Below are 18,828 nucleotides of genomic sequence, written 5' to 3'. Positions count from 1 at the left end.
TGCACCCCCAACCCTTTCTCTTGTACCCCCAAAACTTTCCTTATTCCTAGTTTTGCCCACGGTAAAAAATAAAAAGAAGAGAAAAAATAGTAAAAAAATTTGCACCCCCTGCACCCCAAAGAATCTACTTTTACTACAGCCTTGCACCCCCAAAAATGAATCTCGTTGACCTATTTGACCTAGCAGTAGCAGGCCATTTAAAATTTAGCCTTCCTCTTCTTTGCCTTCACTTGTTGCCTTGTGGAGTAGATATGAGCCGTAGCCGCAGAGCACCAGCAAGCAACACCACCACGAGTAGTTCCCTCCTTCAAGCCTTCTAGTTCTGCATTTATAGCCTTCCAGTTCCGCATTTAATCCACAATCCACACATCCAATTAAGTGTTCTCAATCTTTTTATTGATTTTTCTTGAATGATGATGTTGATTCATGAACCTGACTGCTGAACGTTGTATGCCATGCATGTATCATGTTTTAATCACTTTAATCTGCAACCCGTGAAGACCTATTTTGTTTTTCACTGAAGTTTGCCATAACGGATGTCGACATCCGCTTCAGAAAAGTATATAATGGATGTCGACATCCGTTTCATTTTTTTTTCTTATGAAACGAATGTCGAAATCTGTTTCAGGATTTTGAGAAACAGATATCGAGATCCGTTTCCTTTATTTTTTTCGTTTTTTTGTGAAACAGATGTCGAAATCCATTTCACAAATTCCTGAAACGGATGTCGACATCCGTTTCGTTATTTTTTTTATTTGTTATGAAACGAATGTCGACATCCGTTTCAGGAATTTGTGAAACAGATTTCGACATCCGTTTCCTTTTTTTTTTTGCCATTGCGAATGTCGACTTTCGCTTTGCAAATTCCTGAAACAGATGTTGACATCCATTTCCTTTTTTTTTTGGGTTAAATCATCCAGAGGTCCCCATTTTTGTAGTGAAATCTCAAATAAAGAATTGGCAATAAGTGAGGATGGTTTAGGCATATAAAATAAAGGAGTATATAGACTTTGGCTGTAAAGGTCATACAATCAAATTTGTATTTCTTACAAGTTTGGAAGATTCAAAGTTTGTTGATGGAGAATGTTAAAGATGGGGATGAAGTAAAAAAGAATATGGTTGAATTGATGATGGTCAAATTTCAAAAGTATTGGGATAAATATAGTGTTGTGCTTGCTTTTGGGGCAATTTTAGTCCCAATAATGAAACTACAAACACTGGTCTATTGCTTTGAAAAGATTGATCCACTTACTTTTGAATCCAAATTGATAAGAATCAAGAAAACGTTGTGCAAATTTTTTGCTGAATATAGTAAAAGTTTGCCAACAACAACATCATCAAATGTTCTAAAGCGCAAACAAGGACAATCTTCTTCTTCCTCATCTGCTTCTCTTCCACATCTAAGCTTGTTTGATGTAAGTTGATGGTTTAATTTAACTTGAATTTATTTTTTATGCAATTCTTCATTATGAGTTTTTGACTAACTTGTTTATTCAGTTAATAGGAATTAAAAGGGTGTGAAAATGAATTAGATAATAGATTTGGAAATAATCAACTTGAGACATATTTGGAGAACCAAATCTAGGTTTTCGATTTTTGGAGCACATGGATGTGTTGGAATGGTGGAAAAATAATAGTCTAAGATTTTCTGAGTTATCAATAATGGGTAGAGACCTGTTAAACATTCCAATAACGATTGTGGCATTTGAATCTTCTTTTAGCATTGGGTCTCATATCCTTAACAAATATAGGAGTCGACTCTTGCTCGAGAATGTCAAATCCAATATTTGCATTTCTAGCTGGAAGCATGGTTTTTTTATGGTAATTATTTTATTCTTACTTTCTATTTTTTATTGTAAATTAAGTAAATTCATACTAATTATTTATTGTTTTTTTTAATACATGCAGAAGATGTAGAAAATATTAGTTACCAAAATGTGGTGGTAAATGAAGGGTCATCCACTGTTGCTTCCAATGTTATAAGCAAGGAAAATGAAGAGCAATAGACTACCACCATGAAGATGTTTCTTGGACTGTTTTTTATTTGAACTTTGTTTATTGGGTTGTTTTCATGTTTTAGGACTACTTTTATGGACTCTCTACGTTGTTTATTGCACTTGATATGATGTCCAGGACTTGTTTATTACACTTGTTTTGATGCTCCAAGACTTCGTTTTATGGAGTATTCTTGATGATGTTTATTGCACTTGTCCAAGTTTTGATTTACTACATTGTTATAATGCTCCAAAAATTGTTTTATTGCATTGTTTAAAATGCCCTTGCTATGATGCACCGATACTTCCACTTGGGTTACATATCTGTGTCCTATACGTATCCGTGTCCGATAATTTAGGATACTTTATCGATACTTATTAATAAAGTATATAATTTATAAAGTCATAGTACACTACAAGAAAATTTTTGAATAATGACAAATTTTAGTGACAACAAATATTTAGTTACCATACAATGACCAATTTAAAAACTAAAAATTATTGACAACTAAAATAGTTCCAAACAATTATAATTGATCTCTAAATTTATAATTAAAATAGTTTTTATTATGATTTGATTTTTAAATTAGTTACTAACATAATCTATCAATGTTTTGACTACTAAATAATTGGTTTCTAAATTGTCCACTAACATTAGCTACTAACAATGATATATTTACTATCACGTATCTATCATATACTGTATCCTATTATTTTCAAAATAAATGTATCAACGTATCGGATACGTGTCGTATTCGTACATCCTAGTGCCCAGAAAGTTTTGTTAAGTTAAAAAATTAAAAAAATGTCTCAATTGTGCAGGTCAAGTAATGTGCGGAACGAACCAAGAATTCCAACCTGCATAAAGTGTGCGTGACAAATCAAACTTAAACGGATTGGACTGACCCACGATACTACCCTAGTTAGTTCTTTTATTAGAATTTACATATAATTTAGGGTACGAATTCTTAATTGTTTTATCCCCAAATCATACATCTTCCCAAAATGTTATCCTAGTCACACTCTACTTAAACCAGGGTGTAGCACTCTTCACCCAACAGAATACATTGCACAAATCATTTTACCACCGGGACTCCCTTTTTCCATTCTTTCTTTTATCTAAGCTTATCCAGTATCTATATTTGGACTCTAAAATATCCTTCGATAATCTTTATTCTCGTATACTTAATTTTCATTTCCATTTAACAAAAAATGTTATGTTGTTTTCTAGAATGGAATGAGTTTAGATTGCTTATCCCACTTCATGTTTCCTATAACACTTAGCCAAATTGTATACTTAAATATGTAATTGAGTATTAATGTTTGAGTTGAGAAATTCATCCCTAAATAAATAGTTAATTATGTTAAGTGAACTATTAGTGTCCAATTAGATAATTGAATATTTTTCCATTAATAGATTACATTATTACAATTTACATACTAACGTCTCGATAATCTATATTAATTTTTTTTTAATTGGTTAGAAGCATTAATGTGAATATTTTAGAAACAAGTTTGGTATATATATATATATATATATATATATATATATATATATATATATATATATATATATATAATTTAAGTTTTTGTATCCCTTCTATCATCATCTTACCTTTCTTTTCATTTTCAACAAGTTCTTGGGTGTACTAAAAATATAAATATAGATGGAGGATTTATTGAATTATGCTTTACATATTATTATTGTATTTCTTAAAAAGTAATAATATTTATTTTATCAATGTTGACATCTAATTACATGTATAATATTTTTTTAGTAGATCAGTATGGGAAAATTATTAAATAACAACTCAATTTATATAAAAAAAATAATTAGTCATTATATTGACTAAATTAAAAATATATATAGTTAACATAAATTTTATCATCAATAGAAATTTATAATTAATTTATGAATTAAAGTCTAAATTTGTCTTTAATATTAACTATCAAAATTTTGACTATTTATTATTAATTCTAAAAATATAGATAACTTTTAACATTTTTAATATTAATCTTTTAAATATTTGATATAGTATAGAAAGTGATATATATATATATATATATATATATATAATAAATTAAAAAATAAAGTATCTATATATATAATAAATGAGTCAAATCACAACATGACCTTCAACTTAAATAAAGCCTTAAGACAATAAATTTATGGATCTTCTACTTTATATATTGCTCAACTCTATCATTTTTACACAATGTCAGACTAAAACTCATACTTGAATTCTAACAATCACGTCTTTCACTTCTGGTAGGTTGGAATTTATGGATTTTTTATATATATATATTTAAATTTAATTTTATGATGATTTATAGTATAAATATATATCATATAATGTAAGAATTATATATTAGAAATATATTAAATATAAATATACATTAAAAAATATATATGTTAAACAAAATTTTAAAATAATAAAAATAACTTCAAATATATGTTAACAAAATTATTATAAACAATATTATTTAAATTTTTATAAAAACATAGTTTTAACGAGTCATAAATTTGGATATATTGACTTGAATTTCATTAGTATTAGTATTGTATCTCTGATAAATCTCTCCTCTGAAAGACTCATTTAGACTCATTTGTGGTATAAGAATATATATATATATATATATATATATATATATATATATATATATATATATATATATATATATATATATATATATATATATATATATATATATATATATATATATATATATATAAACAAAGTTCATAACCTTAAATATAAAATTAAGTTTCTAAACTTATTTAAATTTATAATTAAATTATAGAATATAAATGCAAAAATGTTCTAGAATATAAATTATAGAACTTAAACTTATTTAAGTTCATAACCTTTTCATGATATGTTTACATTCAAAATGTTCAATTCTCAGTATAAAAGAGTACGCTTGAAATCCCGATTTGTACTAATATAATAAAATTAAAAAAACACATTAACTTTAAGTGTAATTATATTTTGCAAAAAAAAAAACAAGATAATAATTAATTTTGAAAGAGAATTAAATTAATAATTAATATATCTTTAAATTTCATCTCTCTCTCTCTCTATATATATATATATATATATATATAATATTTAATGAATATGGTTTATTCATTCAATGTTAGGATTAAAACGTTAATGGTTATAAAATTTTATAAAAATATAAATTAATTTCTATTTTGATATATATAAATTAAAATTTTGTAATCTTATACTTTTGAATTAATGGACTAAAAAACTTAAGATAATTTTATAAGTTTTATACTTAAAATTTAGTTTTTAATATAATATCATACCACGGAAGACAATAAATAAATGGGGGACAACTTTCATTTTTTCATCTCATTCTCAAAAAAATATTAAACTAATCATAATAATTTAATTTTGGTTAAATATATTTTTAGTACTACACTTTAACATGAAATTGAAATTTGTTTCTATCCGAAATTTTGATACATTTTATACTTTTTAAACCTTAAAAATGAATGGATATAGTTATTTTAATCCCATTACGTTAATTTTTTTTACGTATGAATCAAGGTAAACAACTCAAATGCTAAAATAAAACACATTTGACATGTCAAAAATTTTAACATAATTGGACTAAAATGACTATATCAAATAATTTTTTAAGTTTGGAGAAAAAAATATATTAAAGTTTTAGAAATTGACAAATTCTAAATGACTACTACAAATTCTCATATTACATGGGAATTTTCTTGCAAATTTGTTAAGAAAATTTGCAAGAAAAGGTTTTTTCCTACTATTTTTTCTAAGAATTTTAATTGGCAGGTAATTCTTTCATGGATAATTATTTCCTACAAAATTATAAAATTCGCAAGTATTTTTTACAAAATTTGTTGCGAAAAGTGTTTTATAAAAAATATTTTGCAGCAATTTCCTGTAAAAAATTTTTTCATAACAAAATTTATAAGTATTCCCTACAAAAACAATTTCAAAACAAAATTGGCAAGAAATATGAGTTTTTTTAGTAGTACACAAAACACTATCCAAAGATAGACAATTAGCTTAGAAAATTTTTACCAAATTGAGATTTATCAGAAAATTTTCTAATAATAATCATTAATACAATTTTATTTTATTTAGAAGATAAAAATGAGTGTTATACAAATAATTTATTTGATGTGCACAACAAAAAGTTAAAAAAAATACTTAAATAATAAAATAATTTCAATATGTTGTACCGTTTCTTAAAAATAAAAATAAAAAGTATGGGAGTATATTGATTATCAAGTAATAACACGTTAATCATCTAAAAGTCCAAGCCTAAAATTGATTATGTTATTTGTTTTTCTCAATTCAGCTGGGCAGAAGAAAAAAAATATGAAAAATAGAAAAAAATTAGAATTTTTATTATCATGATATTTATCATTCACACATATTCAAAATAAAGAAAAATTTATTTGAAGAAGTGACAAAAAGCAATATGAAGAAAGGATAACTTCTTTTCATAAAAGTTGCAATCTTTCTATCATAGAAGAAATTTGAAAAAGGCTAAAAATTTCAAAGAATTTTGTTTTTTTTTTTTTAAATTAAAGATGGTACTTTTTTAAATGTTTCAAGTATTTACCTTTCAAGCATTTATATTTCAAGCTTTTATGGAGAGAGAGTCTTCGAGCTTTAGAGAAATATTTTTGTTTGCTTATTAATAAAGACGATAGAAATTGTAATGTTTATTTAAATATTGTCTTTAAAAATTATGTTATATAAATTTATATTATTTTAATTAGTGAAGTTTATTATTTTCATAAATATATTAAAATCAATTATCATTAGTTATACTTTAAACAGAACCCGATTAACATTTCCCTAATTAAATTAATAATTAATGACACTTTAAATATTTTTCTATAATTATTTAATTAATATGATTTATTCATTAAATGTTATAAAAGTAATTAATGATTATATAAATATATATAAGTTATGTTTTATTTTGAAAGTTACAAATTAAATTTTTTAATTTATTGATCTTATTACGTTGAATTAAAATTATTATTTTTTTAATATAACATCATGACTTATGATAGTAAATAGGTTTTGTTACATTTATATTGTGTCATCATCTCTATCTATTTTGTTTATCACGCTTGAGATGTTTAATATCTGATGTTAAAAAACATGATTAAAATCTCACATAAATCAGAAAAAAATATGACCATTTTATGAAGAAGTGACTTTAAATCTAATTAGAATTTAGAAGAATAAAAAGATAACAAAACAGTAATTATTTTTTGAAGAAGAATTAATTTAATTATTAAAATCAATTTTAAATATTTTCCTACATTTATTAAATGAACATGGTCTATTTATGGAATGCCGGGATAAAAAGATTAATTATTATTTATCAAAATATAAATTATTTTCTATTTTGAAGGATTATAAATTAAAGTATTGTAATTTTAGTATCTAAATTAATGTATTATTACAATTTCAAAAAGGAAAAAATTGTTAAACATCAAATATAACCATTTAACAAGCCACAAATAAAATAGTTAAAAGAAAAAAAAGAACTTTTAAAATTGTGAAAAAAGAAATATTAAATAAATATAAAAACTTTTTGGACGTGTAAATATAATTCTTCTTTTTAAAAATAAAAGTAAAAAAATAAAAATAAAGAGACTGAAGTGAAAACTAACGTATGTGGTTAAAAATTTATTCAAAATTTTTCTCTATAAATTTCGAAGTCTTGTCCCTTCTCTGCACACTCTTCTTTCTTCCTCCAAACCAAAATTTTCTTACGCTTCACCGTTTCCTATGCAGTCATGGCGACGCTCCCTCTCTCAGTGCATGGCGGAGAGAAACGAAAAAGTGACGAAACAGAATCGGTATTCATTCAAATTACCTGTTACTTCTCTCCCTCTTTCTCTCTCGTGCTAATTACTACAGTGACTGTGTCTTTTCACGATTATTTTTGGTAACAAACTGTCGATCCCTTGACACTCGCTTCATGTGTTTACTATATTATTTGTTTCGGAAATCTGTTAAATACAACACACTCCACATTACTCATTCTCATTTATCAGATGGTAAAGCTTGAACCTTTGCACTACCCTTTATTCGATTTGCGTCTGCGAGTTCTGGGTTTGAGTTTGTTTTACTGTTTTCGTCTTCCATGATAAGGAGAGGGATCATTTTTGTAATGGGGTATTTTTCTTTCGTTGGATTTTGGATGCAGGCTGAACAAAAAGGTAAAATAGTTATAGAAGGTGCACTCTCAATGGGTATACACCCTCATACCAAGCAGCAGAAGATTACACGTGATGTTCTTCCATTTGCCAGAAGGTGAGTTTAATCTGCACATCTTTATGGTTAAACTTCTGGGGTTTATGAGTGCATGCATTGTTGAATGTGTTCTTATGATTACTATCTCTTTCTCACTGATTTTTTATTTTTTATACTTTTTTATTTCCTGTAGTTATCAGCTTGAAGCATTGGACAAAGCTATCCATGAGAATACCATTGTGTACTTGGAGACTGGTTCGGGCAAAACTTTGATAGCCATCATGCTTCTTCGCAGCTATGCGCATCACCTTCGAAAGCCTTCTCCTTTCATTGCAGTGTTCTTGGTTCCCCAAGTTGTGTTGGTCTCTCAAGTATGACACTCTCTATCTTATGATGCCTTTTGCAAAGTCCAGATTCATTATTATTGTGCTGTTTGATAAGTTATGTAATGGATCAGTACTTTCACTGCGTTTTATTTTTTTCATTATCTTCTAACTTGTTGCTGTTCACTCGTAATTTAGCAAGCCGAAGTTGTGAAAATGCATACCGATTTGAAAGTGGGTGTGTATTGGGGAGATATGGGTGTTGACTTCTGGGATGCAGCGACATGGGAACAAGAAATGGATAAACACGAGGTCTGTTTTTTCTTTTTTTGCATTCTATCAGATTTGAAAGATTCCTTGTTATTTTTACTGGTCTGCTTTGCTTAATCTTAACCCATCTGTTTGTGCAATGTGTGATATATTCCTATTTCCCCCCATTTGAAAAGGTGGCTGAATATTTATTTCCGTAGTTGTTAGATTTGAATCTTATGATTCGATACAATTAAACTACCTACCGATAATATTATAAGATGGATTTTAAATGACTTTGAAACTTACGATACATGGATGAATTTGTCTGATATCGTATCATTGATATAAATCACACAACTCAAGGATTTGCTATTTATTTGTTTTGTACTTTTTCTTTCATCATTTCCAGTGAAAAATTTAAAGTTCATAGAAGCTTGAATTGTTAAACGGAAAGGATTTGAAGGGAACACGCTTGAACTTACCTTATTTGGTTGTTCAGTAATTGTCACTAATACATTCAATGCATGCCTATTTAAGTATTTAATTGCTTGTTTCATTTTTCTGAATTGAAGATTACATAAACTCATACAATTAATATTCTTTTACTAAACCTTTGGTTTACTTGTTCAAACTTTTTTATCAATTGAAATTGAAGCAAATTTTCGATAAAAGTTATATGATTATCAACACCCTTGGGCATGTGGTGTTTTTAGCTTTTGAATACGTTCTGAGGAGAACACTGAGATACTCCATTTTCTTCATCTACTTTATCGATAAAATCTTACGCAAACTCTTTCTATAGTTCCTTTGGAATCCATCGCTTGCATGTTGTCTGTGACCTTTGTACCGGGTTAAGTCTCATAGTATACTAAAACGAAATCTTTACAATTAAATTTAATGGAAACTAAGGCAACTGTTTTCTTTTTTCTATTGTTCAATTGCTTGAATGTGACACACATTTTTCATTTGTTACTTTATTATCATTATGATGGTTCTGGTTTTTTTTTTTTTTTTTTTTTTCTAAATGGATATCATGTAATGCTTTTCATTGTGTAGGTGCTTATCATGACTCCTGTAATATTGCTCAATTGTTTGAGGCACAGCTTCCTCAAACTGAATATGATTAAGGTTTTGATAATGGATGAATGCCATCATGCTAGGGGTAAACACCCTTATGCCTGCATCATGACTGTAAGTTTGATATTTTCTCCATCCTTTTCTCTCAACTGGGCTGTGTCTTTGAACTTCTTACTAATTTTTAGTATAATAATATATTTGAGTAATGACTTCTTCATTAATATGTTGTATTATACCTCCAACCATTATATGCAACTTAATTTTTTTTTTATTGGGTGATACAATGAGTGTAAAGGATCTGTGGACTGGGGACAAAGGGGAAAATTGAACCCATAAAAATATCGGGTGAGGTGCGGCTGATATGTGACATTAAAATATTTTCCTTCTTCTATCCATGAGTATAAATTGCCTTATATTTTATACTGTGTAATTGATCTGGACCCCAAACTATGCAACACGAGATTATAATTAGAATCGGTGACTTTGGTTCAGTAGTATCATGTTTTTTCAATTATTTTGGTTCTGTAAGATTTGTAATTAACTTTGTTTGAAGACAATTAGTCAATTACAATCTTGTATGCATCTGCATCTTGTGGTTTTAGTTTGTGTTTTGGAATTAGTTTGTTACTTTTTTATGATTTGATTTCATGCAGGAGTTTTATCATCACCAATTACAATCTGGTAGCTCTGACCTCCCTCGAATTTTTGGTATGACTGCATCTCCAATTAAGACGAAAGGTATACAAGTCAAGAAAAGTTTATGGCTCCTTCAGTTTCTAGGTTTTTTTTTTCTCTAATGTTAATTCCCTTTTTTATAATCCAGTTGGAAAATCTGAATCATCCTTGTCAGAGAATATTCAGAAACTAATGACTCTAATGCATTCAAAGGTAGTTTTTTCTCTTCCTCTTCTGTATGGTTTTTCGTGTTTTGCTCTTTCTACTCATGATATTACGTTGTATGGGTCTTGTCCTATATCTTCTTGGTGTAATTGGATAAATGTTGAAGAAATATAGAGACTACTCGTATGGCCCCAAGTGACACTTTTATGGCAAGAAAGATGCATGAAAAGGATTAAAGTTTTGTTACCTTATGGGGTTATGTTATTTGGTACTTTATTGTTATTTTTAGTATTTAGGTTCTTAGTTTTAGGATCCAGTTGTGTGTTAACATTCTTAGAGGTAGTTAAACCTATAGCTATGCCAGATTTCTTTTATTTATTTATTTATTCTGAATCAATTACAAATGATTTATTCTAATGTGATTAGGAGTTCTTTGTGTCGATGTGCAAACCCTTTGGTCTTGCTTTGTATTATTTGCTTGACAAATATTTTCAAATGAAGGTATATACATGTGCAAGTGAAGCTGTCATCACTCAGTTCATACCAACATCAACACCAAAATTGAAGTTTTACAATGACAATGGAATTCAATTTGTATTATTTGAAGAAATAGCGTCTAAACTCAAGATGTTAAAAGAGCAGGTATGTACATTTAAAGATATATCAGTTTTTGAAATATACTTTCATCATCCTGTATTTAGTTACTGTCACAGTTTCATTTATGTCTACTGCTGCTATCTAAGTTATTTATTTTTTATGTCTGAGGTTATTAACAATGGATATTCTGTTTCTCAGCATGAACTCACTCTAGAAAGTTCAGATTTCACTGGATCAGTTGCTGAGTCTGCACAAAAAAGAATAACAAAGATGTTTGATGCTTTGATATTTAGTCTGGGCGAGCTTGGTGTTTGGTTGGCTTTGAAGGTTCATGCCTATTTCCTGCAGAAACTTTCTGTCTCTCATGTCTCTTTAAGGTTTCATAAATGCTAACTGTTGTTTTTTCTTGACTTGTGGTAGGCTGCTGATTGTTTATCTTCTAGTGAATTTGACTCGTTTTCATGGGGACACTCTGGAGATAAAGTTGTTAAAAACTTTATTTTGGCGTGTATAGACACACTAAAAAGTTACTTGCAATGTGGTAATGATTCTACAGCCACTGAGAGAAATGGTGAAATCTTAGATATAAATATTTTGCTTGCATTTCTAGCATTAATTAATTTTCATACAATGTTCTTTTCTTACTCAGATGCTAAGTGGTCTATTGGTGACAATATTAAATTCGATTTGGAGATGGGGCTGTTGACCTCCAAAGTTTGCTGTCTTATAGACTCTATACTTGATTACAGGTTATAATCATGGATATGTTTCTTTCTGAATGTTTCCATTGTGGTTCTGAAATCATGTAACGTGTTGTCATTATTATGGATGTGCCTCTAGACTCTCCTTATTTGACTGTTAAGTTTCTTATGAGATGAGAAGGTGCCTAAGAAAATATAATGTATTCTATAAATAAATTCAATCTTTACATATGGTTTATGCATCAACCCTATAGATAGAGCAACTCAACCTAAACCAACTGTAACTAAGTTTTTTCTTATCATTTTTTTCCTACTAATTTTGTGATATCACTGATGATGAATGTTTTACAATACTTATTTTATCATTTGATGCTACTTGTCAAAGGTTGGGAGATATGTTTTTAACCACCCTGATTATAGAATATATTTAAGGAAAAGGTAAGTTTTGAATAATTTGATTTTGATCTTAACTACGTAAATATTTTAGAAAAAGGAGAATGAAATTAAATTGGATTTCAATAATCTGATGTTGATCTTAGGTTGCTAAACCTACTTGAATCCATATTTTAAAATAAAATTTTAAAGTACACATTCAGCTGTAAAAAGTATATATAAAAGATATTGAATCAAGAAATTGTATCACTTACTACTGATTTTGGAACAATGATAAGTTCTAAAACGTTGTGTTACATCAGGTAGAGTTTGTGATCACTTTGATTCTTAACCTCAAATACACTGGCTCTATTTTCTAAAATATAAGCCTGTCGTTATTGGCTTCAGATTGGGATGAGTGTTGAAAATTTATTCTAACTAGTTGATCTACATACTGTTTTGATCGACTGATTGCATGTAGTCCTGGTGGAATAAGGCTATTGTTGTTCGATTGTACGTTGTGATCATTCTAATGTTATTATGATGATTATATTAAATCTATTTGATGGATCTTCTACTTGTGCTGCAATTGCAGGGGTTTGAGAGACATGAGATGCATAGTTTTTGTTGAAAGGATCATTACCGCCATTGTACTTGAAGATTTATTCAATACCTTGCTTCCAAAGTACAATACCTGGAAGACTAAATTCATAGCAGGAAACAATTTTGGATTGAAAAATCAGTCAAGGAATAAACAGAATAAAATTGTGGAAGAATTTCGAATGGGATTGGTATGTTACTTTAGGGTTTAACAGTCCACTGTATTGTAATAACCAAATGACATGTCTTATCAATATAAAATTTAATATGCAGGTCAACATCATTGTTGCAACATCAATTCTCGAAGAAGGTTTAGATGTTCAAAGTTGCAATTTAGTTATCAGATTTGATCCATCTCCTACAGTGTGCAGTTTCATACAGTCCCGAGGACGTGCTAGAATGAAAAATTCAGACTACATATTAATGGTTGAGAGGTATTTGATTTTTCATTACTCCCTAAGTTCCTTTATTACTCTGATACTTTGTTTAGTTAAGCTGCAATAGACAAAAATATAGTGACAAATTATTCTTTACCAGTTAACTTTTTCCAAAACCATCCTTTATTTTACTCTAAATTACAGAGGGGATTCAGCTACACGTACTCGACTTGAGAAATACCTTGCTAGTGCGGATATTATGAGGAAGGAGTCCTTGCGACAGTCTTCCCTTCCATGTGACCCTTTTAAAGGTGATGACTTTGATAAGGAAGCTTATCATGTTGCCAGCACAGGAGCCATTGCAAATCTTAGTTCTGGCATTAGTTTGATATACTTGTACTGCTCACGCCTCCCTGCAGATGGGTTAGTTAGTTCATTGCTTCCCCCATTATCTGGCTTTTCTTCCTTCATTTTAATGAACCTAAGATATACTTTCTTCCTTCATTTTTTTTTAAGTCTTTGTTTTATCTTGTTCTTTTTCATTTATACCATTAGATTACTCTCTCAGATACTTTAAACCGACTCCAAGGTGGGACAAAGAAACTGGAACGTTGTATCTTCCAAAGAGCTGTCCTCTACAGCCTATTCGTGTAGTTGGAGACAAAAAACACTTAAAGAATATGGCATGCCTTGAAGCTTGCAAACAACTTCACAAGATAGGAGCTCTGACTGATAATCTTGTTCCTGATATTGTCATTCAAGCAGCAGAGGTTGAAGAATTTGGTAACTTACATGCCTTTTATTAATTTCTCGTACTATTAGTGTTTTTCTTTTTGAATATTGTATTTGAACATAAACTGTTTGTCCATATAATTCTTTGATCGACTTCCACATGAATCTTTGAATGATTTCCTCATCAATCAAATTCTTTCAGGGAATGAACCTTATGATGATATCCAACCAACTTACATTCCATTTGGATTGGTAAGTTGTGTGTCAACTAATAGTGACACAACATACCATTGTTATTTGATGGAACTCAGTCAAAATTTTAGCTATGATATCTCTGTGCAAGATATTTTTCTTGCTATGAGAATTAAGCTTGATCCAGAAATTGTGTGCTCCCAATTTGATATGGGTTTTGACAGAGGTAGTGTGTCCGTAAAGTTAAGATACAAAGGAACCATTAATCTTTCGCAAGATCAGGTATGCTGTCTAGTTATCCTTTAATTATATCGAACTTATTTGCATGTGGGTTAACAAAACGTTTGAATTTATTGTTTGTTTATTTTGTTTTCCAGGTTCTTTTGTGTAAAAATTTCCAAGTCACGTTGCTTAGAATTCTCATACATCATGATATGAACGAGTTGCCAATTGGTTTGGACAAAAGCTATTTGCAAGATGATGTTGGTATTGACTATCTTTTGCTTCCAGCTATTGGGAAAGGGGAGAAATCACTTGTTAATTGGTTAGCTATCAATTCTGTAAATGCATCTAAGTTTACGTGCAAGTGTCATCAACCCCACATAAGGACAAAAAGTGGTCTAGTGTGCACTTGTAAACTACAGAATGCGTTGGTTTGCACGTCCCATGCTATTGGTAAGAATTATTTCTATATCACCACTGGTCTAATGGAATTAGATGGAAACTCACCTTTGGAACTAAGGACTGGTGGAGTCACTACGTACAAAAATTATTATGAACAACAGTAAGTAATTTATTCATTTATGTTTATTCTCAGGTTACTTTACCTGCTAGAGTGCATCATTATTTTTGTTTCCAATTTTCAGTCACGGTATATCATTGCAATTTGAACATCAGCAGCTGCTTAAAGCAAGACACAATTTTCAGGCTAAAAATTATTGTGATGGACGCAAACAGAGGAAAGAAGGAGGTTTGACCTGATTTTCAATTTGTTAATTTTATTCTGTTCCTTGATCTCTACTATGTGAATGTATACCTGGCATTACATGCCCTCTGATTTTAATTCAAAGGAACCAGGCTTGTTTGTATGCTATTTCTTCTGAACAGTTTCTTTGGATTGGAACTATGAAAATAGCCTCTACTTGTTTGGGTGTGGCACAATACTTTAAGCCTCTTAGTTGTTATCTCTGTTTTGGCTTTCTGAAACGCAATGTTATAATCCTAATATGAATAAACTTTGCATCCGCTTCGGCAGTAACTGCTATTAACAATAACTTAGTTATCATGTCACGAGGCCTGAATATTTATTCATGTGCAGAAAAGTTGCGGAAATGTTTAGTGTTATTCTTAAACACTAACAATATGCAACCGAATCTAAATCCTTACTTCCATGTTTTTCATTTCAGAAGCAAGCAAGGCCTTTGTTGAATTACCTCCTGAACTGTGTTCTATAATCATGTCTCCAATACAAGATAGTATCATTTATTCCTTCTCATTTATTCCATCAATCATGCATCGGATTGAATCATTGGTTGGAGCTTTCAACTTAAAGAAGATGCATTTATTTCATTGCGCGCAGAATGAAACTGAAATAATGAAGGTGTGTACATGCTCACTGTTACAATCTAGAAAACAAATTAGCTTACTGCAAGTTTTTTTTATACTTTACATATATATAAGCAGTTGTGTGAAATGGTCTACATTAGCATCTATTGGTTAATTTGTCTTGGTGTTCTCTCATAGTGTGGATTCATTTATTTTTACTATTGTTATTTTTATTTCATCCAGTTGTCAAATATTAGAAAGTTACTTACACCAAAAGATATCTGCAATTGGCATTGTAGGTGTTAGAGGCAATAACTTCTAAAAAATGCCAAGAGCCTTTCCATTATGAGTCTCTAGAAACTCTTGGAGATTCTTTTTTAAAATATGCTGCCAGTCAACAGCTTTTTAAAACCTATGAAAGTGACCATGAAGGTCTCCTTAGTTTGAAGAGGGAAAAGATGATTTCTAACGCTACACTCTGCAAGTTAGGGTGCAGTTCTGGCCTTCCGGTATTCTCTCCCGCTTTATTTCTCTTTAATATTGTTTCATTTATTTCAGAATTCTTAATTAGTTTTTATTTGCAGGGTTTCATACGAAATGAACCATTTGATCCTCATTCCTGGATCATTCCTGGTGATAAATCTGGAAGTTTTAAAATAGAAGAGTTGATTATCAAAGGGAAACAGATTTATATTTCTGGAAAAAGAAAATTAAAACGAAAGCTTATTGCTGATGTAGTTGAGGCACTAATTGGTGCCTTCCTCAGCACTGGTGGTGAAAAAGCTGCATTGTTGTTCATGGATTGGATTGGTATTAAAGTGAATTTTGATCAAGTACCCTATGAAAGGCACTTTGACATTCAACCGGAGAAACTGATTAATGTCAGCCATTTAGAATCACAACTGAATTACTCATTCCATGACAATACTCTTTTAGTGGAAGCTCTGACCCATGGTTCTTACATGCTGCCTGAAGTTCCTAGATGTTATCAGGTATTTTTACTTATGCTTATTATTCATCATATGGAAACAAGACATTGCATTAGCATAAATTCATTATGTATGTATGAATGAACTTTCTCCAACCCCATATTTACTAGCCTATCTTTTGGTAGGATCTGATAAATAGTAATGAAACACATTCTTCATGATCAATCATTTTTAATTCATATTCTTGTTACTTTGTTCCATTATTATCTTTATATGTAAAAAATGATGTACTCCTTGCTCTGCAGAGGCTAGAATTTCTTGGAGATTCAGTACTGGATTATCTGATTACTTGGCATTTGTACAAAAAATATCCTGGCATGTCACCTGGGCAGTTAACTGACATGAGGTCAGCTTCTGTGAATAACGATTGTTATGCATGGTCTGCCATTAAGCATGGTTTGCACAAACATGTACTCCATGCCTCACAAGAACTGCATAAGCATATTGCTATATCACTAAACAGTTTTGATAAGTTGTCTTCATCCTCAACTTTTGGATACGAGTCAGAGACATCACTTCCTAAGGTTGGTTGTTAAAATTTACTTCATAGACTCATGAAGGAGAATTGGTTACTACACTAAAGAACTAAACATTGTTGGTAAATTTGATCAAAAACTTATGCTTCTCCAATGTTGCAAACACCATCTTGCTTTATTGCCTTCCCTATTTGGTATATCTTACTTTGAGTTTTGCCGCAGAGTTGTATTCGTGACTCATTCAATGTGTTAACCATTACAAAACACATAATGTAGTTTGTTATTGTTTGATAGGTGCTTGGAGACATTATAGAGTCTTTGGCTGGAGCGATTCTAGTTGATTCAGGATACAATAAAGAGGTTGTGTGGGAAAGCATAAGGCCACTTTTGGAACCTCTTGTCACACCAGATACATTGAAGCTCCACCCCATCAGAGAGTTGCATGAATTGATACAAAAAAGAAATTATAATATTATACAAGAGGTTGTGAACAGAAAAGATGGCGTGACTACTTATAGAATGGAGGTAGAAGCTGATGAAATCATTCATCAGTATGAGTATCTCGGTCATGCTCTCAAGGACACAGCCAAGAAGATAGTTTACAAGGAAATTTTGAATTCCTTGAAGCAAGAAAAGTTATTATAGGATACGCCGCACTAGTTTTGATTGTAATACTTGTTGATATGGAAAGAATTATTTTGACACCTGTTACTCTCATTTGAGACCTTTGTTTTCACTCTTCCTTTTAGAAAAAACTGTGTCAAAAGAGGGTAACTGGTGTTGAGATATTAATGCTCTTGTTGATATTTTATTAGTTTTTCAAGGGTTATAATATTCCTCTGTTAGTCCAAGCTGTGTATGTGTCGTTATGTAACTTCTGTTAAAAAGTTACTGTTAGTAATTATGTGTCTTTTACGAAGAGATGCTCTTGTTAATGTGTATAAATATAGTTTATTATGTCTTTAATAGATTATTTTAATATTTAATATATAGTTGTTTGGGGTTTTCAATTGTTGTTGGAGATTCTCAATTATGGGATTCTCAATTACTTCCTTTATAAATAGAAAATATCTTACAATCTCTCTCCTTTTTATCGAATATTAATATCGAATATTAATGTAAATATATTTTATAGTGCTTATATAAGAAAAGGGGTTGCAAAATAACAATAAACCTTTTTAAGATACATTCTTGAGTATTAGAGTATGTGAGTATGTTTTCAGATATTGTGATACTGTGACATGGTATTAGAGCTACAACTTTGGATTGTGGGTCACTCTTGTGTTCTCTATCTTGGTCTTCTTTGATACGTTGTTATTGAGTTATTGAGTTTGTGATTGACATTCGCAATTGGTGGAAGTTCTTCAACCTTTTCGCTTCTTGATTGTTTTGGTTCGTGTTCGGTGGTGGTTTGTGAATTTGTTCTTGTTCGCGACTTTGACTCTCGTTCGTATCAATGTGATTGTCGTGTTTGTTTTGATTTGTTCTCACGATTCGT

The 18,828-nt window shown here is 29.9% G+C and overlaps 1 protein-coding gene across 1 annotated transcript; it reads left to right on the top strand.

Moving 5' to 3' along the window:
- The first annotated feature begins 7,759 nt into the window (after nucleotides 1–7,759).
- Nucleotides 7,760–18,264, top strand: LOC114184241 (endoribonuclease Dicer homolog 2-like). The gene is made up of 23 exons (XM_028071526.1): nucleotides 7,760–7,860; nucleotides 8,211–8,317; nucleotides 8,451–8,628; nucleotides 8,779–8,892; nucleotides 9,889–10,023; nucleotides 10,563–10,647; nucleotides 10,733–10,797; nucleotides 11,251–11,391; nucleotides 11,545–11,673; nucleotides 11,767–11,887; nucleotides 11,996–12,095; nucleotides 13,015–13,210; nucleotides 13,293–13,453; nucleotides 13,601–13,819; nucleotides 13,965–14,179; nucleotides 14,331–14,602; nucleotides 14,698–15,104; nucleotides 15,187–15,290; nucleotides 15,727–15,920; nucleotides 16,165–16,374; nucleotides 16,450–16,857; nucleotides 17,100–17,378; nucleotides 17,625–18,264. The coding sequence occupies exons 1-23, from the start codon at nucleotides 7,798–7,800 to the stop codon at nucleotides 17,973–17,975; spliced, it is 4,254 nt and encodes a 1,417-aa protein (XP_027927327.1). The 5' UTR covers nucleotides 7,760–7,797; the 3' UTR covers nucleotides 17,976–18,264.
- Nucleotides 18,265–18,828: the final 564 nt, after the last annotated feature.

This window comes from Vigna unguiculata, chromosome 5 (assembly GCF_004118075.2).
Source record: "Vigna unguiculata cultivar IT97K-499-35 chromosome 5, ASM411807v1, whole genome shotgun sequence".
Lineage (NCBI taxonomy): Eukaryota > Viridiplantae > Streptophyta > Magnoliopsida > Fabales > Fabaceae > Vigna > Vigna unguiculata.
The sequence above is the reverse complement of the archived record's forward strand: the minus strand, read 5'-3'. Positions and strand labels throughout refer to the sequence as shown.

What these genes read in the sequence shown, in the direction of transcription:
- LOC114184241 (XM_028071526.1), top strand. Translation starts at nt 7,798, where the DNA reads ATGGCGACGCTCCCTCTCTCAGTGCATGGCGGAGAGAAACGAAAAAGT. An exon ending in AAGTTGTGTTGGTCTCTCAA is followed by an intron (nt 8,629 to 8,778) that starts GTATGACACTCT and finishes CTCGTAATTTAG; the next exon opens with CAAGCCGAAGTTGTGAAAAT. An exon ending in GTGTTTGGTTGGCTTTGAAG is followed by an intron (nt 11,674 to 11,766) that starts GTTCATGCCTAT and finishes GACTTGTGGTAG; the next exon opens with GCTGCTGATTGTTTATCTTC.